The 24208-nt window shown below is 32.8% G+C and overlaps 1 protein-coding gene across 5 annotated transcripts in view; it reads left to right on the plus strand.

Annotated features, from left to right (window-relative positions):
• The window catches only part of PARPBP (PARP1 binding protein), a 48151-nt gene that overhangs the window by 7256 nt on the left and 16687 nt on the right, over window positions 1-24208 (plus strand). For 2 of the 5 annotated variants that reach the window (XM_011386829.2, XM_011386834.2), the window contains 5 exons: window positions 5253-5486; window positions 9568-9675; window positions 13285-13455; window positions 14532-14686; window positions 23209-23392. In XM_011386829.2, coding sequence (XP_011385131.1) covers window positions 5253-5486; window positions 9568-9675; window positions 13285-13455; window positions 14532-14686; window positions 23209-23392 — 852 coding nt within the window. Of the gene's footprint in view, window positions 1-2561; window positions 2638-5252; window positions 5487-9567; window positions 9676-13284; window positions 13456-14530; window positions 14687-23208; window positions 23393-24208 lie in introns of those variants that run through there. The other 3 variants (XM_023527324.1, XR_002779025.1, XM_023527325.1) reach the window with 3 other exon arrangements.

A 24208-nucleotide genomic window follows, 5' to 3' on the forward strand; every position in this document is an offset into this window, starting at 1 on the left:
CACTCTTTAGTCCAGAGACTGTGTTTTACCCTCTCCAGGGAATAAACGTCCAGTTTTCTGCCAAAGCAGATGACTGCTGTTCTCTGTCTCAGCCAAAATTAGGTATTAGGCAAAAATCTAAGTGAAGGTTATCCAGAAAGGTAAGTGCAATACTGAGGCTACTTCAGAAATCTCTTCGCAGGCAGGTGTTTCTGAACACTGAAATCTGCTGGGCAGATTTTTTTTTTCTAGTGGACATGTTAAGAGAGTTGTCCTTAAGGGGCTTTGGCTTTATATGGCAGGGCGGGCAGGGAGGGTCTCTGATCCAGCTTCCTACCTTTCTTGAGCTCTGCTTTGTCTCTTAAACTTTGTGCTCGGGTTCAGAAAAATCAGATTTTCTTGAGTGCCAGGGAGTAGTAGACACCAGCAAAACAGAGGCCCACCATTTGCTTACCTCTCTCTGGCACTTTCTTACTGTTTTTGACCTTTTGTAATTTCCTGTTTTTTATGGACAATTCTAGTCATGCTTTTCCTATTTTTTTTCCTGCAGTTTTAGGTATTTTATACCAGGAAGGGCATCTCTGTATATCCAGACACACATGTTAATGTGTCTATTATAGAATTACAGCAGATGGTATATATTCTTTATACATTCTTTCTGCATCTTGTCTTTATTATCCAACATTATTTTCAAGACCGCTTCAGGTACTGATAGACAGAAAAAAATTGATCTATTTCATTCATTTCAACAGTCATCTTTTGTATGATTGATACATTTTATTCATTTTTGGATTTTGGATTCAATTTTAGGTATTGCAAACATTTCTGCACTGAAATGAGATGTCTGTGCACTGATCCAGAGGTTCTCTAGGCCCCATACCTAGCAGGTCATATGACAGATACATCTATAATTTGACTCGATGCTACCATACTTCTCTTCAACTGGCTATTGGAATTTACATTTGTGTCAACAGGATAGGAGAATACCATTTTCTTATCTCTGTCCATTTTATACGTTGTCAAACTTCATTAGAAAAAAAATTGGTACTTCATTTAAATTTTTCTGGTAACCAGAGCATTTAAGCATCTTTAAAAATGCTTATTTTACCATTTAGGTGTCCTCTTCTTAAACTGTCTATATATCCTTTGCTTATTTTGCTGTCGAGTTGCTCGTGTCTTGTTCTTTCTTACTCTTTGAAAGAGTTCTATTTGTATTTTAGATACTCTCTTTGTTTTATGTACACTTTATTGATACCTTCCATTGTGCCCCATTTTACCCACTTTCACTGGATATGCTTTCCTTATGTTATTTTACCAGTATTTATATGCCAGACCTCTCTACTGAGTCTTGCTTTGGTATGATCAAATACTCACTGGACATTTTACCTTGATGTCCTATTGATGTCTCTGCATCACTTTTTAAAAATAGACCACATCGTTTGCTCCCTCAATTTACCTTCCTATTCAGATTCTTATTCTCAGTGGTATCTATCATTGTTCACTTCATCACTGAAGCTAGATCTTATTTAAGGGTGACGTTAGAGTGTTTTTCCTTTGCTCCCCATTACAATCCATATCTAAGTCTTGCCAGTATTACTGCTGGAGCATTTTTAAATATCTGTCCTTATTTAATAATCTGAAGAAATGGCATTAAGATAGGTAATGGATTCTGGAGATATTGTATAAATGGAAAGGGCTGGCTGAAGTTTAAACCTTGGTGACCATATACTAGGAAATAAGGAGAGAGAGAAATTGAGGCAATTATTAAGAATCGTTGTTTAGTGATTGAGTGCCATTATTCTGGAATCAAACAGAGCATGTTTAAATCACCTCCTATTGTTTATTTACTTGTTTATGAATAATTAAAGAATAAATTAATCAACAAGCTAAGTGAAATATAGCCTGAAAAAATTTTAGTTATCTTTGTAAAAATTTTGACATATCGAAATATTCAATCCAAGTCAGTTTTTCTTCAGGGCTTGCGTATGTAGTATTCACTTAGGATCTCTTTTTACTTGTTAATTTTCTATTTGCTAATTCACTATATTCACTGTGAAAGTTCAAACTCTGGGAAGGAAAGGAGAGGTGGTGAATTGCAACTGAGTTTTTCACAGTTTGTGTAGGTGTGCGCACATGTGCAGTGGAGATGGACTGCAGTTCAGTTTTAATTTAACTCTCCACGTACAGAGTTAGCTTAGGCATTTCCAACTGTGCCCAGACTGCCAAATCACTCAGCAGTATGAAACAACATACACATATGCCTGCAGGTGCATTCATAAGTAGCATAGAGTAATAAAACAGTGGAGTTGGTTGTATATATCCTTCACCTATGTTTTTCATCCCATGTTAGCAGTCTATTTAGGTTTTTAATTCCCTGAAGTTTGAGAACATGAGCCCCTAAAGTATAGTCCTTATAAATGAATTTGACTACAGTAAAACTTTTGAATACTTAGAATTGTTAGTCTGTCTATTGGCATGTTTGTTTTCTTAACTACTTTAGTGGGGAAAAAGAAAACATTAAAATAATCTTTGAGTTATAGGTTTTTTGCGTGTTTTCAGAGGAGCAAGATATTTTTGCTTAAATCATATGACACCTCTTTGGCAGTTTTATATGGTTGAAGATTTAATCTATATAGATTTCATTGACCTTATTATATGGTAAGTATATATGACTTTATTAGGTTGCAAATAATATATTAGCTTTTTCTTTTTTTGGAATTGGCTTCATAGTTAGACTCTAGCAATTATGTTATACTTTTCACCTAAAAAGCCTTAAAAACATTACAGAGAAAGATATTAATTTTATAACTTAATGGAAAGCAATCATACCACCTGTGGTTGACTGTCAGATTTGAAAATGACCTAACAATGACATAACAAGAAACAATTTTAAAAATTAGATTACATTTAAAACAAAAAGTTGAAATTAATTTTAATAAAATAGTTTATTTAATAAAAAAAATTTATTACATTTATCAGACCTCCCCCAGCAAACTAAAATTATTTTACTTTTAATAGGAAGAGAAAGGAAACTGATATTTTTGATTATCAGCCATTTATCAGGTATTATTTAATCTGTACAATCTCATTTTATAACCAGAGAAACTGACTCTGGGGCATTTCAGTATCTTACCCAAGTTCACACAGCCAATTAATGCTCTCATGTAGACTACCCTTTCCCTTTTGTTAAAATTCTAGTTAAAAATATAAAGTTTATTTAAAATTTTGAATAATTATAAATAATTTTGATAAAATATGTGAAGTAAAAGTGCTCTAAAAAGTGTAACTCTTGCTTTTTCTCATTTTATTCTCGTGAAATACAATCCTTGCTATGTCCATCAAAGAATTAAAGCATTGAACATTTTGAACTTCCTTCAAAAAATTAGCCAGCTGGCATGTTTTCCTAGGAAAACATTTTCTGATTTGACCACAGACTCTCTCTCAATCAGTTGTTACTGGTTTGAATAATAGAATATGCTGTCATGGTGGGCACCTGATCATGAAAACTGATATCTAGAGTGCATTTTTATTTGGATTTAAAATGTTTTTACAATCCCAGTATAAACACTGTTAACTAGTCAGAACCTTTTCTCACAAGATCAAGGACTTGCATAGTTTTACTTTAACTAGTTATAGTCAACAGGATGAGAATAGATTGTACATTTACTTAATTAAGCAAAATCTTAATTTATTTTTAACATGAAGGATGTTATACCAAACTAGTTTTAGGAATTTTTGAGATAATACAATTTAGTTTTGAAACTCTTAAGTAGCTCAATTTATTTGACTTAAATGCCACTTGGAGATTTTATAGTATGTAACCTTTATGAGATTGGGAAGTAAAGTATATAGTTTATGACTCAGAACTGAGAAATTACAAATCTGTCTTGATTTTAGAATATGGATCCAAGTTTTGAGAGTTACTGATTTTTTGGTTGTTTATTAAACTAATTTTATGAAATATTAATTTTTACCAATGTGATGTAACAGGTCCCTACTCTATGGACAATATGGACAATTTTCTTAGTTGCCTTTATATGGATGAGTAAAGAGTTAATTATTTTAAGGCAGTTTGTATACTTTGTCTTAAATAAAGATAGTAACTAGATATCTGGCTGATCTTTATAAAAGATATAAAAATATATTTTGAAAGAGTCAGATATATAGACATAGTACTATATTATTTGATTCTGTTTGATTTCTGTTATTTTTTATTGGCTAAATATGATATTACAATTTAGTTCCAGTGAATTATAGTTCTATTGCAATACCCACCTATATTTAAATGCAATTATTGGAAAGATCTAGGTGTTAGCAGAAAATGCTAACATATTAACAGAGCTTAACTGTGGAAGAGAGTGACATTGATACATTTCACAAAACCTCACAGGGATACTTAAAAATATTTGTTACTCATATGCAACATTGGAAAGGGATAGTTAGAATTTTTTATGGAATTATGGTTGGCCATTTCTGGAGGGCACCATTATTAATGTTTGGGATATAAAGTGGGAGCAGAATACAATCAATTAAAAAATAAACACCTTCAGAATGTTCACTGAAATAATTTGATATTAAAGAGACAAAAAGAACAATTTTGCTTGATTAGTAACACCTGACAACATATAGTAAGAAACCTGACTATGGCTTTTTAGCATTTGTTTGCTACAGTATAGTGTGTCCCTGAGCAGAGAAGAATCAAAATTCTTCTCTGATTCAAGGTTTTAGCAGAGATATTTTGCTTTCCCTGGAAGAATAATGAAATAAAACAATTTAAAAAAATTTAATTTTATAATCATGTTTTAAGACTAATCCTTAGGATATGTGGTATGTGGGAATCCATTATGGCATTGACAGTTTTAAATAAGAGATTAAAAATACATCAGCTGAAAGAACTAAAAGGAACTAAATATTAATAGAATCAAATGTTTCTCTAATCAGTAGTACTTAAGTTCAGCTTAGTGCCTACCCATTTCCTCTACTTTGAGTAGAAGAAATTTAGTGAAGCTCAGGTAACAGACAATGACTATATGCCAATTTTGTCATGGACAAACTTGTCATAGTTGTTCATATTTTATAAAATCATCAAAATCTTTTATATCTGATTTTAAAATTATTTCACAACTCAACTTGGATGTTCTTTACAAATCCTCAAGAATTCATTGTATACTTTTCTATAACAAGATTCAGTTTGTACTTCCCATCTCAATTATAAGTTAATTAATATTCTGGCACCCAACTTTATCGCTTATTTTTGGCATTGTCTCTTTCAGCATGGTGGAGAATTTACAGCTTCTCTGAGTGATGTCTTATTGACCTGGAAATACTTACTACATGAGAAATTGAACCTACCAGTTGAAAATATGGGAACGATTGACCATTATGAGGACATTAGGAGGACTTACGATGGTTTTTTAAAGAATAGTAATATGTTAGATCTTATCGATGTTTATAAGAAATGTAGTGTTTTGACTTCTAATTGTGAAAATAATGCCAACGTATCTCCTGTAAGTATTTTTTTAAACAATTCTATCTTAAATTAAAATTTGGCAAGATTTGTTTTTATTTTAAACTATGATATCAAGCTTTTATATTAACTTGATAGTACTTTTATTTTTCAGATCATGTTAAGAATGGAAAATTTAGCTACCTGAAAGCTAGTCATTACTTGAAAGAAATATTTTAGTGGTAGATTTTGTTGAACTTGTATTATTATTGTTTGGTCAAAATATAAGACCAGCTTCTTATTAGATTAAAAAAAAATGTTGTTTTTTTTTTTGAACAAAGAAATCGGTCCCAAATGCATGATTTCTTGTTGAATTAAGTCAAAGATAGCTTTTCTGTTTTGCTCTCTTTGTTTAATGTGCATCTCTTCATCTGGAATATGTTGTATAAATGATTGCTATGACTCTTTCTGTGGATTAATGATAATATTTTACTGAGATGGGAGTATCATTTTGTGAGGCTAGCATGATACAGTATACATGAGATAATATACACCTTTTTTTGCACATATATATTCATTCTTTTTTATGGTGTATAAATTTTAAAATTAATGGAGTAGCAACCCTTGCTGTTTGGTTTTGTCTATATCAGAATTAAACTGTTTTAGAATATATTTGGTTATATGTAGTTTGTTTTATAGTGTTGAAAATATTTTTCTTTATCTTAACATTTACTGAGTGTCAATAAAGTAGTAACTAAATAATGGTAATAACTAAATAATTATAGCTATAATTAGAAGAAAACGTTTACTGTATTTTCTAAGATATTAAATATTTTATAAATATTTCTATCTGATACATGGGAATATGATTTGGCTGCTTATAATAGAAATCTCCACGATGACAGTGGTTTAAGAAAATGGAAGTTTATTTCACTTTTTTATAAAAAGATGTCTAAAGGTTAAGTATCCAAGACTGAAGTGATATCTCCATGGTTATCAGTTACCTAAGACTTTTCTGTCATTTCATTCTCCTGTCTTACTTTTTGACCTCTACCTTCAAGATTATTCATAGTCCAAGATAGCTGTTACAGCTCCAGACATCGTAACAGCATTCCATGCAACAGGAAGTAGTAAGAGAGCACAGCACTCTGCTTTTGAAGAAACATAGCTCTTTTTCTTCCATCTCATTGCCCAAAGCTTAGTCACATTGCCACATGAGGAAGCTAGGGAGGATGGAGAATATAGTGTTTATTCTGGGTAGTAACATGCCAGAATAATAAGAAAAACTCTGTTAGTTAGTAAGTAGGGGAGAATGGATATTGGTGGGCAGTTTGCTATCTTTGCCTCATTGAGCTATGATGGAAACCTTTGTCCTGTTGTAAGTTTCTCAAAACACGCATGCATCCATTTACATACAGACACCCACCCATGCGCATCCACAGTACAGTAAAGAACTTGTGAGTAAGGATAGTATTTTTTTATTCCTCTCTAGCTATATATTTTTTGCTTGTTTGTAAAAATGGTTTTTTACGGTTAATTTAGGCTAATCAAACATAAATATTGGATTGTAGGACCAACAAAGATCTTTCGGGAAGCCAATGAGAGTATAATCCGCCTGAGGTCTCTGGACACATTATTTTCATCTTATCCTTTGCCCTAACTCCTCTAGTAAGTCGCTTCATTTAAGCGAACCAATATATAGTATGAGATATATAAGGGTCTACATTTGAGGGAGTTCTGTGTCTCCAAATATCAACATGTCTCCTCTGCAGAACATCAGGAATGAAGTAGGAGCTGCTGAGATGGTAGTAAACGAAGGAGAACATTTTCTGTATTTATACCTAAGAAGACCAACAACTTGATCTCTGATACTTAGGTTTGCTCTAGGGAAATTTCCAGTGAGGAAAAAGTGAGCAGGAAAACATACCCCTAGATTAAGTTCTAATGCTAAAAGTGTCTTTAAAGATATATATCAGAAAATTCCAAACAATTCTGAATTTCAGGATCCTGAAATTTCATAATCCTGATAAAGTTTGTTTATTTCTTATTTAATGTAGCCTAAATAAGGCAGGAATTATGAGGAATTAAGATAAAGGTAAGACAGGGCTGCTCCGGGAACATGATAATTTGACTAATGTCTCTTTGTCCTTTATTTCCTACTTTATAATCCCTTTCTTGAGGAACATGGATGCAGGGCCCATGGGCACCTGGGAGCATATAAGGCCTCAGATTATAACGAGTCAAAGTAGAGAGCATTAGTACAGAGCTTGCTTTCTCATGGAATGAGCAATTATCTGGTGGACAACATCAGAGACCTGGGCTAAGGAGCACAAATGGTAGATCCTAAGAAGAGCTTAGCAGCTGTCAGAGATCTGGGAACTCTCTAGAGGAGGTCAAGAAACGCCCTCTGTGAGAGTGTCAGGATTCCCTAACTCTCCAAAAGCCTACGAGTAGCTGAATGGATGGGCTGACTGTTGGTGAAGCTTGAGAGACCACAAGATGATTTTTCCTTGGCCTAAGCAAGTGACTCGCAATCTGTTTATTTCTCCATTGCTGCTCTATAATGAGCAGAGACCATGTCAACTTGCATAACTTGTAGAACTGTCATCACTTAAGGTACCTCTACAGTCAGACTTGGCCCCAAAGAGCCAATGAAAAAAAGCAACAGCCACTTAAGGAATTCCAGCAGCCAGAGAACAATGAGTCAACTGAAAACACACATACCCAACAAAATATTGCTGCTGGAGGAGAATGACAACAACAAATAAATACTCAAGGAGATCCCAGGGTACACCCAAACATAAGACTTTCTAGATGTTAAAAAGAAAGAAGAGAAAGAAAAGTTTCCCAATGCAATAGACCCAAATTAGTATCCTGGAAGTCAAATACAATTAATATTTAAAGCACAGAGAAAAAAATATAAAGAAATCATGAAGGAAAAGTTAAGAAATTTGGAGTTTGGATCTATAGGATTTAACATGCAAATGATAAGAACCCCAGAAGGAGAAAAAGGAACAGATACCAAGGTATCGTTTACCAGCCCAGTTAAGGGAGGGATTTGTGAAGATACGCAAAGATTTTAAGAATGTCATCTTCACACCTTGCGTGAAGAATTTACCTTTCCAAAGACCATAATAACTAAACAGGTGAACTGGAACAGTTATCTACCTAGGGAACGATGGTAGTGAGCAGTAAAACTTGGAGTGTGTGTGTATATAGTTAAAATGGTATGGATAGACTGGAATATGTGTGCTAAAATGGAAGGTTTACACTAAAGGAAATTCTAATATTAGTTTAGAATTAAAACTGCTAAACATTGTAGTTTGTTGGGGGTTAATAGCAGGTATTATCACTTTAAAATAATAGAGAAATATGGATCTAAACTGAGTGCAGAGAAAGTGAAGATAACTATTAATGGAATGGAAAAATATGGTACATTTTCCAAGTTATTAATAGGATAAAAATAGAATGAGTAGCAACTTATCAAATCCTAGGCTTTCTAGTTTTTTTCTTTTATATGAACTCTTTCTATCAATGGAATTTTGGCACATGTTACTACTTTTTAAGAAATGTATATTGGTGAGCTATTTTAGTTATAACTTTTCAATATCTGAGAGGAAAAGTGGTTTGCAATCTTATTAGGTTTTGTACCTTCGCTCCAGGTTTACTCATCAGGAATTCCTTAGAATAAGTGAAATAATATGGAGATATTGAGTAGTATGGCAGGATGAAAGCAAATATCTCTTTATAAATTATATTTTCATGGAAACTATTTTGTTTGAAATATTGTGCTGCATTGGGCACTAGATTTACTTATATTCCAAAATGAAGCATTTATTGTGGGCCTGAGGTTAGACTTTTCTTAGTCTTTAATTTTTTTCTTTTATAAAAATAAAAGGCTCAGATTAAATGTCTAAGGTTATCTTTTAACTCTAAACTTGTAAATACAGATGCTGTTGGAAACAGATTGAAGCTTTTTTGTTAGGAAGTTTAATTTCCATGTCTACCTCTTGCTGACTGCTAGCAAAAGTCAGGTAACACAGTATATACTGAAGCATCAGTGACACTGCATAAAGCTAGGTGTGAAATATTTGTTATAATTGGCATAGCATTTTATAAGTAATATCCTGTATTTCCTACAGAGTCAACTACGGGATTTTCTGTCTGGTAGACAGTATGCAATAGATGATGAAACCGATCTTTATGTACCGACATCACCAATGAGTCAACACAACCAGGATAACGAAAAGGTAATCATAAATTGTGAATAAATTAAAGCAGGATGTGATCCCCTTTGAACCTCTATGAATTTGATCACACATTACAGTTACTATTTTTTTAATTCAAAAAAACTTTTAATTTGTTTAAATAAAACTGTATTTGCAAAGAGCAATACGTTGGAGACTGGTGAGAGTTACTTCATGGTTTTAGGCCAACGTAACAGGCACTGTGCAAAAACAGGTATCACTCTCAGTATCAGAAAAGTAGTTGAAGGTCCAGATTGCCAGAGTTCTTTGAATCTTCGTCTAGTGTCCCTTGGTAACTGCAGGATTGGTTCCAGGACCCACCTCAGATACCAAAATTCACAGATGCTTAAGTCCCTTATATTAAATGGTGTAGGTCATGTCTAGATTACCTGTAATCCCTAATACAATGTAAATGCTGTGTAAATAGTTGTTATACTGTATTGTTTAGGGAACAATAACAAGAAAAAAATACATGCATATTCAGTACAGATGCAGTCATCATAGGCCTAACTACATAGCACACATCAGCAACAATGTAACTTTCTTTTGTTTTTGAATATTCTTATTTTTTTCTCCTGCCCCAAATTTTGACAAAACATATCTTTTCTCAGTACATCGAGGAGTACATTCATACATCAAGAGGGTAGATAGTTTACACATCTCTTTTTCGATCTGTCTTACAAGCTCTACAGGGTGGAAACAATAATTGTTATTGTGCCTTTTAATTAAGAGGAATGAACTAATTTGTACATGTAAAATGACCTAAGCTTTTAGAATTTTGACTTACAGATATAAAACATTATCTTAAAGGTATGCCCATGAAAAAAGATTAAGTAAATAGAAACGTATGGGTCTTTACTGTAAGTATATAGTTTCCTCATTTAAAAAGTGATAGTTTCATTGTGTTAATCCTCTACTTTTTATCTTTTGCCTTCTTGGATTGTATTCTCTAGGAAAATTTTAGCTACTAGTTAGCTGATGGATTAGATTTTATGAGGACTGTTAAAGTAGCAGCCATCCTCTCAGCCATTTTTCTTTTACTTGCAGAGTTCTAATTTTTCTTTTTACAAAGTATTTTTGGAAGGCAATATATTTCTTCTAAAATCCCAAAGTAACTTTTTGGGCCGCAGTTCTGCAAAGATACATTTTTATCACCAAATGTGCTTACTAATGCTATACCAGAGTCCTCAAGTATATGATCAAAATGAATTTGAGAAACAATATTTTTGTTTCCTTATTTTATTTTACTTCATTTAATTTTTCCTAAGGTACTAAACTGTTGCTTTAGAAATTCTGGAGTAATGAAGAAAAATAGAATAAAGGCCCCAAAAGAAAATCATCAGTTAATTAAAAAATTCTGCCAGTATATTCTAGTCCAACTTTTTTTTTTTGTCATTAAATGTAATTATGTGTTGGCAAAGAAAGTAAAAAATACTTGTATAAATTGTTAATCTTAATTTAGAAAAACTGACTTCAAACTGAGATTGAATATCTGCACTTCAGTAATAATTAAAGGATAGGAAAAGAAATTTGGAATTGTCAGAAAGCTTCAATAAAATTGTTCAACTTCTAAACAAACATTGCAAATACTCTGTGGTATGGATAGAATCAGTTTATTAAACAAATAAACAGAACAGTATCTTTATTTTTGGTATCTTGGTAAAAGCTTCAATCTTGTGGATTTTTTCAATTTAGGCCCTTGCTTCTGGACATCATAACTGTATTTATGTGGAATGCTTTGCCAGAGAGCCTCTTTAAAACCCACTTGCAAATACAAGAGCAGAGAAACCATAACTGCCATGTTATCTGACCATAATGATAGGAATAGATTTCCAATTGCAGCCATGGTTAAAAGAAACCCTCTAACTGTAAAGACTCCAAGATGTTTTTCCTTGATGTTTGCCGAGCATCAAAAGGACAAAATTTGCCAACCTTAAAGAGCAAAGGGTAGATGGGGGAGATTTAAGACCTGGTTTTGTACTCAGTAAGGATCAGATATGTACATACTGATAAATCCTCATTATTTCGAGATAGCAGAAGCACAATGAAATTAAACGTAGTTTTATGAAATTAACTGTAAAACAAGTAAAAATGTTTCTGATTACAGTGTGAATATCACTATTTCTCTACCTTGATTTTTTGGCAAATTGTGTTACTCTTCCTAAATATCAAAGGGTTAAAGAAGAGAGATGTTTCAGATTGTATTGCACTGTGAAGTTAAAATAGAAATCTTCGTATTATAGATTCACGTGAAGTATTGTGATTTACTATAAAAGTAAAGATAAAAGGACATTTGAAATATAAGCAGAAAATTATGCTATACCTTAGTTTATAAAACTTTAGGACAGATCTTAAAGATGATTTTAAATTAGTTGTACCTTAGAGTACTTTTTAAGGTAATGTGATAAAAACATATGAGCACTTATTTGATCCCACATAAATTATCAATAGTTTCAATTTCAAAATATCTAAAAGGGCCAACCAATTTTGAAATATCTAAAAGGGCCAACCAATTTTGAAATATCTAAAAGAGCCAATCTATGCAGAGAATTATAATTGGCTGGTATGCAGATTTATAAAACAGGGTGATAAGAAAAGGAGTATGTGAATAGCTGGCCACTTTGTATTGGGGAATTAGGGAGCCACTCTGCAAAGATAATAAATGCTAGTATCTCTAATATTTTAGGAAAAAAGTTCCATTGAGTTAATGTTTAAAATTCTTTTAATCAATTTTGCTTAAATTATATTTTAAGTCTATATTTCAGGCAACATTTTCCTGTCCAATGAGGCTTTTTTTAATTGACCCATGTTTCAAGAATTGTTTTTCACATAAAATTTAAATAAATCAAAAGCACGTTATTTTTAAAAATACTTTTTAAGATGTATATTAACTTGAGACTTCCTTAATAATTATCTATGAGACTTCCTAATGACTTGTAATTTTTTCTTGCTACCTTCTTAATTCACTTTATTAGCTTTATTTGACTGTGTATGAAAGAACCGATGCTCATATCAAGTTCTCTCAAATATTTATCTTGTGCGTGAACGATCTATAGCTCTGTTTTAGGCTAGTTACTGTCAACATCAACTATTTTCTTAGCATTTGATTGACTCTTCATTTTAATACTTAGTTGGTTATTTGGTATTGTCAAAGTCAGTATCTTAATAATTCTCCCCAAATTTAACTATTTAATTCTGCCCTTATACATATTCCTGTAAGGGACATAGGTATAGGACTAAATAGTGCCCATTGGCCCATGCCCTAGACTTCAGGGGGCTTTATTTAGTGGCATATGTATGCAGGGGAATGGGATTAGGCCTCATCAAAAATGGAGACTTTGGACTGTATCATTTTCTAAGAACCAATATTTAATAATTATTAATAATTATGATAGTTGGTATTTACTCATAGCTTTTCATCGTGGCAAGTTGGTTTCATGAGCAAGGATATGTTAATTGTCCAACTCAAACTTTTGGTTTATTTGGCAGTTCTTTTTCCTAAAGATCTGAGTGAGATATTGTTATTGAATGATTGTAAATATTTTTACTACATATAAAAAACTATGGATTTAGAACAACTTCAAAAAAGAAAATAACTATTTTATTGTACAGGTGAAGTTACTAGCAAAGAAAATTATTTGCTCATATTTAAACCTGCTAGTGAATTCAAAGAATGACTTGGCTCTGGCTCATATTCTCAATATTCCTGATAGAGGACTTGGAAGAGAAGCCTTCACTGATTTGAAACATGCTGCTCGAGAGAAACAGATGTCTATCTTTTTGGTATGAATATGTTACATTTTCAAGAATTTTCAAATAAAGACTCTTTGAACATTGGATCGTATACCTTACTGTAGAATTTTTATAACTTTAAATTGTTAGTTAATGTTTTTGAAAATCCACAGGATTTTTATTTTTTACTATATCCTTCAAATTTGGTAAGGGAGAATTTCTCTAAAGCAGTTTTTTCCTACATGTATGCTATAGAATGCTAGCCAAAGGCAAAAAGCCCCTTTTAAACACTTCTTGAATAAATGTTTCCAAAGGCAAAATGTTTGGAAACAGTATATACCCTTATTGGATATACATAAATTCATGTTTGTATATCATAAGCTCCGAGAAATCCTGCCATGAAGAAATCTTAAGTTAACCTTGTTATTTAATCTATTGTTTCTGAAGTTATTTGACTATGAAAGTTTTCCTCAAATTACTGAAATTTCATAGAATTTGTCTTTCTTAAGATGTGTTTTGGAAAATACCGCTTTAGAATATTTCATTTTTGATGGAGATGCTTTTAATATATAGCCATTATATATGTATTTTTATCATTGTAAAGGTAAGGCTTTTTGAATTGCAAGTGATCAAATAATCCGAGGTTGTAAAACTAGATGAGACTTAGTCTTTATCTGGGCTAAATTTTTATTTTACAAATAAGGAAGCTACTGTTTGGAAGAGTTTAATTAATTGCCCAACCTTGACTAAATCGACACAGTTGACACTGAAAACCCCTTTGTTCCATGTAATAATTTCAGTAGCCAGTAGTCAACCTATATAAGAATATGTTTATAAATTAATTCTTTATAGTCAATGATATACTTTTATGAACATATCGTGCCCTTAATTTGTCTCCTAACTCAGCTTCTGGGTGTCTATCGGTGTTGCCATCATCCTTGCTGGCATGAATTCTGCATGGCACCTGTTTCTTTGATTATCTGCTTCTGAATCAGAATGTGCATATGTCATAAAAGTGCTTCCCTTGTATACCCAGAATTATATAAATGCATGTAACAATAAAGTAAATTATAGTTTTAATTTACTAAATTATTAATCATAACTAAATCATCTGTTTTAATCCATAGGTGGCCACATCATTTATTAGAACAATAGAACTTGGAGGTAAAGGATATGCACCGTCACTATCTGATCCTTTAAGGACACATGTAAAAGGATTGTCTAATTTTATTAATTTCATTGACAAATTAGATGAGATTCTTGGAGAAATATCAAATCCAAGGTAATGGCTTTTCATAATTTACAAATGTGTGTAATTAATCTATCTTTAAAACTTCACAGAATTCGAGGTAGGAATATAAGAGCTATTGAAATGACCAGTCATCAACCAAACAGTAGGGAGAAGAAAGAAAATATATAGATGAATAAAATATAATCATGTGACTAATCCCCCTAAATTTCTGCCTCTCTGTGATTGCAAAATTTTTGCTAAAGTCAAAAGACATGTTCGAATTAAATTTGATTAGAGAAGAAGGTTTACCATTTACCTTTATCTGGAAGAAACAGTTTTTTAAAGACTGAAATGACCTAATAGGTAATTCCTTTAAACTTTTTATTTGGCAATAAAGGAAATGCATATCAAAAGTAAGTAAGGTAATTGATAAAGATCTTATGAATTCTCTGTTCTATTTTTTGCTAGTTTTTTTTTCCTCATTTTATTACGCATAAATCTTTGATTCATCTGGAATTTGTATTCATATGATTTTGGAAGTAAGATTTTTTTTAAATTTGATAATTATAATATAGGTATATTGGATTGTGAGTGATTATTAGATTAATTTAGGAGGCCGAAGTAGGTTCTGTATTCTAGCAATTGTGGTAGATCACTATCAATTTGGTTGGTGTGCCATTGCATAGTACTAATAAAATAACTGGAATTTGTTGAACACTTATTATGTGTCAAACGCTGTACTACGATCTGTATGGGGATTATCATTTATCACAACAACCTTACTATATAGGTACCCAATTTAGAGAGGAAGACACTGAAGCACTGGGATTAAGTAATTTACCCTTGTCTCACTGTTAGTAAGTAGCAGAGCTGGGATCTGAGCTCAGCCAGTTCTGACCCTGGAACCCATTCTCTTAATTACTACATCTTATTACATGAAACTTCTATCCATCTCGAGATTCCAAGAAGAATTTTTTTCAGGATTTTATTCTGAATTGTATCCTTCTGTCTTTTTATATGGATATCCATTACAAGGAAGTAAATTTGGAAGAAGGTTTTGAATATGACTTGTAGTCAGTATCAGTGACATCTTATGAACTCCTAGGTAATACAATGGCTGGCCATTTTTTCTGAGATAATTAATTTTTAAAAAGTTTTTTTTTAGCAAAGTGATACATGTATATTTCGTTAGTCAATAGACATAGACACATACTTTTCTTCCTTTATCCTTCTAATACAGTTATATGATAATTTCAGGTTAAATCATTAGGTTATATTATTGTGACTCTATAAATATTGCGTCTAGCTAAGCTATATGATATATTGTGATTATACTTTTTTTGTATAAATTTTTGCTTTTTTCTAGAGTTATAATTATCTACTTTTTTCTTTATATATTTTTATCATCACTTCTTTGTCAAGCTTGTCAACAAATCTATATAATTTCCTCTTAAAAGTAGGTCATTTATCCATTCTGATTTTTGCCCTTGAAGACATTCTTTTTGGAGAGTCCTCTGTCTTCATTCAATCTGTACTTTTGCTCACTAGGCTTGTTTCAGAGTGGCAACAATGAAGCTTCATCATCACCTTATGAATTTTCATTGCTTGTGCCTTGTATTCTGGATCTCATGACTTTATTTTTGATTGGTGTACCCCTTATTTTTCTCATGTAGCTTTCTGAGAAAAAGTAAATGAGAGACAAATATCTTTATTTTACTTTCATGTTTAATTAGGTGATCCTACCATGTTTTATTTATTTAATCTTTAAGATTATCTACTTCTTGATGATCTTTGTTCTATCTAAATTGAGTGTTTTTGTTTGTTTTGGTCTCTTTCATGTTAGAGATATTCCTAAAATGTATGGTAATTCTGGATTGTCCTTTCATATTTAAGAACAAAGCTCTATAAAGGTGATTAGCAGCTCTGCACACTGGACTTCATTATAGTTTGGTAGTCAGTGGCTCTTTGGTTGAGGATTCTCCAAATATCAGTAACTGTAGGTCTTTTTGAGGAGACTTTCTCAAAAATGTCTACAGAGGAGGTATCCTTTAGTCTCTTTCTGAAAGCTGTAAGTCTGGCTAGCAATATTCTAGGATTTGAGGTAGTGTAGGCTGATACTGAGTCTCCTAGTTCAACATGTAGCCTTTTACTCAAAACCTCTGTTTTCAGTCCTTGGTGCTTCTAGGTCTGGAGCTTCTCTGGCTTAGTTTCTTCAGAGTGAACCTACTTTCCATGCCGAGGTGAGAGAAGTGTGCTAGCTTCACTTGTCAGAAGAAGAAAGGATGGTTAGGAGTCTAAGTGTTCATTTTTTAGATTTCCAACCAGCTTTCTTATTTGCAACCCCACTTTTACCATAGTCTTTAATATTTTCTTTAATATCTGAGAATATCATAGGTTGTTTTTTACTGGTGTCTCTTTTAGCAGTTACTTAGTTTTAAGCTTTCTCTGTTCTGGGTAGTCAGTCACCACTTGTCCATCTACTTTTCATCTTTCCATACTTTCATAGTATTGTCTCTGCTATCATTGGATATTGTCTTCTCTCCCATTCTCTCTTTTTTAATGGATCTAAAAAACTTTCACCTTTTTGTCACTTTCGTGGGATTTTGGGGAGGGAGCAGATATAAATGCATATGTTCAATTGAATGTGATTTGTTAAAATTACATTCCCTTTGGAGGAATTTCTGGTTGGGGTAAGTTATCAACAAAGTAGAAGTATATTGGTACATGCACATTTGTGCAGCAGGGTAGAAGTAATTTTAGAGGCATCTAAGGTGAGAGAATAGACTTAAGATCTTTATATAAATTCTTAAATTCTTCAGTAAGTTATCAGCCAGTTATTTTGGATATTCTGTCTAGTTATAATGAGTAATTACTCTGTGTTCTAGGGAAGACACTGAAGAAGTGGGTGTCAAAGTAATGGGTATATTCAGACGAGTATCTGGATAGTCGACTTGAGAAATCTTTATTTTCTTTTTTAGGATGATTTTTTGTATATATTAAGTATATATTCATATCATAACTTTAAAAAGTAAAGTTATTAAAACTTGAAAACATATCCTTCCTATGCACCAATAGAAGGATATACAGAGGAAAGCACAGTTGACCTAGTTTTTGAGAGTCAGGGATAAGAATGTCAGGAATGCTTACCTGGAGGGTTGTTGCAGTTGAGCTTAATCTTGAAGGATGAACTTGAAGTAATTAGCCAGAGAAGGAGAATGGGGGTGAAATGAAGCCCAGATGGGGAGAAGGAAGGATATTTCCTACAGTGAGCACAATATATGTAACCTATTGGGACATTGTTTCATCAGTTATTCATTTTGTCTTATAGTTTCAACTTCCTCTTCTACTAGTACTTTAGCCACACGATTTATAAAGATTTTAAGAAAAAAACAAACTGTCTTCTCATACCATCATCTTTTTCAGTTCCCTCTCCTTTTATAGATCAAATTCTTGAAAAAAAAATATTGTTTTTATTCCACTTCCCAATTTCTAATTATTTGTTATATATTTCTCACTAGACTGTAAACTCTACGAGGGCTTTTTTGGTTTTCTTCACAAATATTCCCTGGTCCTAGCACAGTTTCTGGCGCAGAGTTGACACTCAATATTTATTAACTTGTCTGTACTTAGCTGATTCACACTCATTCATTTTTCTACTCTATTGAAGCTATTCTGCCAAAGATCACTTATGATCTTTGAGTTGTAGTCTTTGGTTTCTTTTGAGTCTTCAAATTTGATCATTTTCTCTCTTAGAACTCTTTTTCTCCATAACTTATGAAATTTCATTCTCTTATTTTCCACCCAGCTTTCTGACTATATATATTCAAATTCTAAATCTATATTTCAGTGAAATTCAAATCTCTTTCCTGAATTACAGAAATATTTCTTTGACTACCGATGTGTTGTTACCTCAAAGGCAACTCAAACTTAACACGTCCCAAATTAAATCTTCCATCTTTCCCTGAAAACATGCTTTTCCCCTATAAGTACTCAGCTTGATAAAGTCTCTCTCTCTCCAGTCACCCAAGCAGAAACCTGGAACAGGTCTTAAACTTTTTTTTTCTCTTTTCTCTATCCCTTCAGTCACCAAGGTCCATCCACCAACATTTTTGACATTCTTTCTCATCTCTATTCCTTTAACTACTGTCTTATTTCCATTCTTTATACTGCCTCTTTTCAGACTGACTTCCATCTTTTCTTGTCTGGATTTTTTCACTTATTTCTGATTTGTTCATTCTGCTTCCAGTCTTGAGTTGCCCCATCCTATTGTCCTGAGCGCTGCCAAAGATCTTTCTAAAACAACAAATTTTACTTCCATGATTAAAACCCTTCAAAGAGTCCATATCAGGTACAGGATAAAATTAGTATGATATACCGATTCTGTACTCTAAATCCTGGCTGTATTTTTCCCTTTGGCCTCTGTCTCGTCATCTTAAAACTTAAAGATAAAAATGTATTTAATTTTTGTAACTGAGGATAAGTTTGTACTACTTGTCTTGTAATAGGGTGATGGTAAGGAATCACAATTATCTATGAGTCCAAAGAAAGATGAGGAATAGACAGAGGGAAGAAATCAAAGTATCTATTCTCATATCTTTCCATGGCCAAATTTTCATTGGGCCATCTTAGCTATAGTTTGGGTGCATTTCTACCCTTTGCCAGTAGGTGCCACCATAAAATGCATACAATATTTTACCTGAAAAATGTTTTAAATTAGAGGTTTCAGGTTACATAAATTAGTTCTCTTATTTTCAAATATTTAAGATTCTGTATTTCAAGTTTATTACACAGCAACTTTTTAATTCACACCTGCAGTATATATATTGGACTAAATATTATACATTTATAAAATATTAAATCTGATTAAAAATATCCACTCCAAAATCCTAATGTTACATTTCTCTCATTTAAAAATACTTTAGAAGCATTTTGATACATTTTATGTAGGACCTTTAATCACATTTAGTTATTAGAGATATAATTCATTTTAGCAAATAGTTATCAAATTCATGAAGATGGTGAGGAAAAGCCAATCACTCTATATAGTAAAAGTAGTTGGTAATTATATTAAAGTAGTAACAATCATTTCTGCATTATTGCTTATTGTTCTCTTTCAGTCACTATGTTTTGATACAAGCTTAGGAATTTAATTTTGTTTTTGCTCACTAGCCTCATTTTTCTTTTTCTGCTCTAGGGCTCTAATGTGATGCATTTCGTAGTCAGGAGCTACAGTTTGCCTTTCTCACCTAAATTCTTCTATTAATGTTTATCCAGAATAGTCTAGGGATCGTTCCTGAATACCTCCTTCTTCCCTTACTGCCACACTCAAATCCCTCCATACCTTCAGTATCTCAGTGTATCATGACCAATTGTGACCTCTTAAAGAGAGAGTTTTTTTCGATTTTTTTTATTACCAGTGCCTAGCACAAATATCCTGATGTCATTTGAGTTAAAACTTCAGGAGTTTCTAGGCTTTAGAAGCAAGTGTTTGAATTAAGCCATTATGTTGCTGAGCAGATATTTGAAGAGTTAATGGTTGGCTAGTATGTAGTGAATGTATAGCAACAGACCAGTCATAACAGTAGTGCTTGGGGTATTTTGCCAGGTCAAAATATTGACCTTGACAAGTATCTAAAATACAAATCTTATAAATTTTTTTTCTAAATAAAATATAAGCAGTGAATTATATCATCTTTAAAATTTAGCATATTTGTTCCTGTGGAAGGAATGAGAATAGGGAGGCAAAGGTGACTTCAACCTAATATCATTTAGTGCTTCTTTTTTTTTTTGATTCTTGTAATTGCCTAAGACATTCTTTCATATTTTATTATCCTTTTGACTCTTTTCCAAAACTCTTTTCCATTAGAGATTAATTACCAGAAAAAGCACATAATGTTAATTGTGTTTTCACTTTGGCTACATTTCATTCAATTATTTTCTGTGCTTTTAATTGAAAATTAAGAAAAACTTAGTTGAAAAAGAAAGTTCCTGTATATGTAAAAAAATTCTTTGAGTTTCTTAAGGGTTCTGACTATGGATGTGTGGCAGACCAGGTCTGCCGATTGACCTTTCCATTGACAATAATTAATGCTGGATAACATACTTTAAAAATGCTTCTTAATGCATTGATGAACAGTAAAATGTAATGACAATACAGGCCAAAAACTAGGGGAAGGAAGAAAGCCAGAGAGGGAAGTCAAGAAGGGAAGCCAGCTTTTATTTTGAGAGTATTTGCTGAATTTGTTGATTTGGAGAGTCTGTTCTTACAGCCACCAAAGTCTGAGGGGACAAGACAAAACCCAAGGACTTCCCAAGGTCAGGAGTCTATTAGTACATACTCACCCTACAGAGCTAACCCCTTAGTGTAAAATGAACTAAGATAAGGCCATTAACCTGATAAAGGGTCTCTAAGAAAACCTACTTAATGGTAAAATGTTTTAGCATTCTATTTAGGGTTTGAAAAAGACAAGAGTTCCTGCTTCTAATCGTTTCTTTTCAATGTTAATAGTAGATGTCCAATTCACTGTAGTAAGGCAAGAAGGAGAAATTGAAAAGGAAGTACAACTCTAATTGATGATGATATGATTATATAGGTGCAAAACAAGAATCTAAAGATCAGTTATTCAAATTAATAGAGTTTATCAGTGTTTGTTGGGCACAAGGTCAGTAAACAAAAAGCAATTGTATTTCTATACCATCACTGATAGCAAATGTTAAAAAAAAAAGCTTCAAAAATATAAAGTACGCAGAATAAATCTAATAAAAGCCATAATAGCTCCTTCCTCCTTGGAAGGTTCAGATGGAATTTGAAAGTCTCTGGTTGCCTTCTCCCACCCAGGGCTTTGTGTCCTGATCACAGTGTTACTAGAGATTTTTGTCCTCAGGAAAACCCCATTCATCCTGTACGCCCACCACTCACAGCTTCCAACTTTCCACTCCAGCTCTTGTTTATTCCTTTCTTGGGGAGAGATTGGGTGATTCTTGGAGATTTCCTCCTGCCAAGCTCAGTAAGATGTTCCCCAAAAGTATCTAGTCTGTCACATTGTAAGTGGAAACCCCCTAAGTGCTTTGGTATTGCTACTACTACTGCTACTACTACTACTACTACTACTTTGGATAATAGTAAGTATATATCTTTTGTCTTAACTATTAAAAACTTCAGATTGTTGTATGCGATAATGGTCATTTATTCAACAAACATATCAGTCATTCATTCTGTGAGCCAAGTGTAAACTGGTAATATGAAAATTAGTAAAATACAGTTCTTTCCTAAAGGAGCTAATTTTTTCCTGAAATGTTTCCCAAGCTCGTTTAGTCATAAGAATCACCTGTAGTACTTTTAAAACAATGCAACTATTCAATGTCCGTCTCTGGAGATTGTGAATCAATAGGGTGGGATCTGGAGCTGATCTTTTAAACAAATACTGCACATGATTCTGCTGATCAGGCAAATTTGGGAGACACTGGTCTAATGCACTACCATACATCATCTCTCTCCATTTTTTTTCTAACTTTCCTTTTCTATTTGGACCAACTATTTAAATGTAAGCAATTGTATTTCCAGTGATTGTTAGGGAACTTGGCTTGTTCCCTAAAAAAAGCCTGGCAATGAGCCGGTGAGGATGAAAACTTCAATTCATAATTTCCTTTATGCCACTGTAAAATTCACGGAGTTTAAGTAGCATCCCCAAGGTAGAAAGTGGTGGAGCTGCGACCTGTGCTAGGCACTTGAACTCCACACTCAGATCACACCACCTGCTCATTTGGCACTGTGCAGCCTTTCCAAGGATACTTCTAGGGATGAACATCTCCCAGCTTTAAAAAAGAGCCCCTTTCTATTGTTGGACACCTCTAATTTCTTCTAGTGAACCAGAATCTTTCCTCCTGTATATTTCTCATATTGGTTTTAGATCTGCTTTCTAGAGCAGGAACTGCAACCCAAATTCATTCAGGTTCAGGCTAGCATAAAGCAACAATTGAAGGCAGGTGTTTTAAAATATTTGTCTGTTGGCCATAGCTGGTTCAGTCTCTGGTTTGCAATATCATATGTTTTAGGTCAGTCTCCGTCCTTACCACCTCTTTGCTAGCCCAGAGCAGTATGTGTTCTTGGACAAGCTATTTAACCATTTTGAAACTCAATTTTCTCATCTGTGATTTAAGGGTAATAATACTTACTGCATTGGTTTTTAGGTAATGTTATGTAGGATTCTAGGTATTCAATGAGAGGTAGTTGTTTTTTGTTACCTTAGTTGTATCTAAAGGTATATACGTTAAGTATATTGTGTTTCTATAACTGCATCTGAATCTCTTATTACACATCACATATAAGTTTTCAAATAAAGAAAGAAGTAACTTACCTTGTTGAAATGACTCGCTTTTAGAAAAACTTTTTAATTTTGCTTCTAATGTTCTCATCCTTTTCTTAAATGTGTTACCGTTTGATTTATAAGATCAAAGCCGTATTCTTTGATCTTTGACAAGTGTTGATTAACTCCGAGAATTATATTTTCAAGCTTATGAGTATATTGGCATTTCTAATACTATTATAAAGGTGATCTTATTTCTATTTTCAGCATTGCAGGGGGTCGGATACTCTCAGTGATAAAGATGCAGTTGATTAAAGGCCAGAACAGCAGGGATCCTTTTTGTAAAGCAGTAGAAGAAGTTGCTCAGGATTTGGATTTGAGGATTAAAAATGTTATCAGTTCTCAACAAGGAGATGTAGCTGTTAGCACCACTGACATCAGTCCTGCCCGGGTAATGAGCTTTTTATTTATTATCCTTCTGTATAAAACATTTTCTCTTCTACTTGTTGTTAAACTGGTTTGCTGTTGCTACTTAAGTCAGAAGAATGTGTTTCCTGTGTTATGTTTTTGAAAATTTAAGTTTCTCAATAGGATTATGTAGGATTATGTTTGACTTGGGAAAATCATAACATCTTTGGACCAAATTGTCTGTGTTTGTTAAAGTAGGGCATTGGATAATCTTCGATATCCCTTCGAGCACTAGAAATTTATAATTCTCGGATATTAAGATATTTTGTCATATATTTCAATAATTATCCTTATAAAACAATTATTTTCCTATTTACTCAGATATAAAATAAGAGCCTGGTATCTCTGGTTCTGACCCCAGTACTAGGCACTCTATAGAACAGCAACAGAAATGGTTTCTATTCAGTAGTTTATTTTTCTTTAATAGAATTTTCCTATCTCTATAATTTCTTATTTTCTATGTCCATTGCCAGCACACTGCGAACATTAGGAATTTCTGCATAGTTAGAAATCTTTTAACTCCATATTCCTAGAACATTCACTTCTTTTTTTTTTTAACATAATCAAACATTATATAGTATTATAACTATAGTATTATGTGAAAAATTGACTACCAAGTTTTTAGCTCTAGAACACAGTTTTAGAGTATGTATTTCCATTCGTTGCAGTTTATTCAAGTAACAAAAGCTTCTTTTCATTAGGTGTGATTGTGATAGCCAGTGTCTGAAGAAAGACTTTTACTTATTTTTTATTACTTATTTATTCATAGTCCCTGGGGACTATTTTTAGCTATTTTTCT

The sequence above is a fragment of the Pteropus vampyrus genome, unplaced genomic scaffold (genome assembly GCF_000151845.1).
Source record: "Pteropus vampyrus isolate Shadow unplaced genomic scaffold, Pvam_2.0 Scaffold16, whole genome shotgun sequence".
Lineage (NCBI taxonomy): Eukaryota > Metazoa > Chordata > Mammalia > Chiroptera > Pteropodidae > Pteropus > Pteropus vampyrus.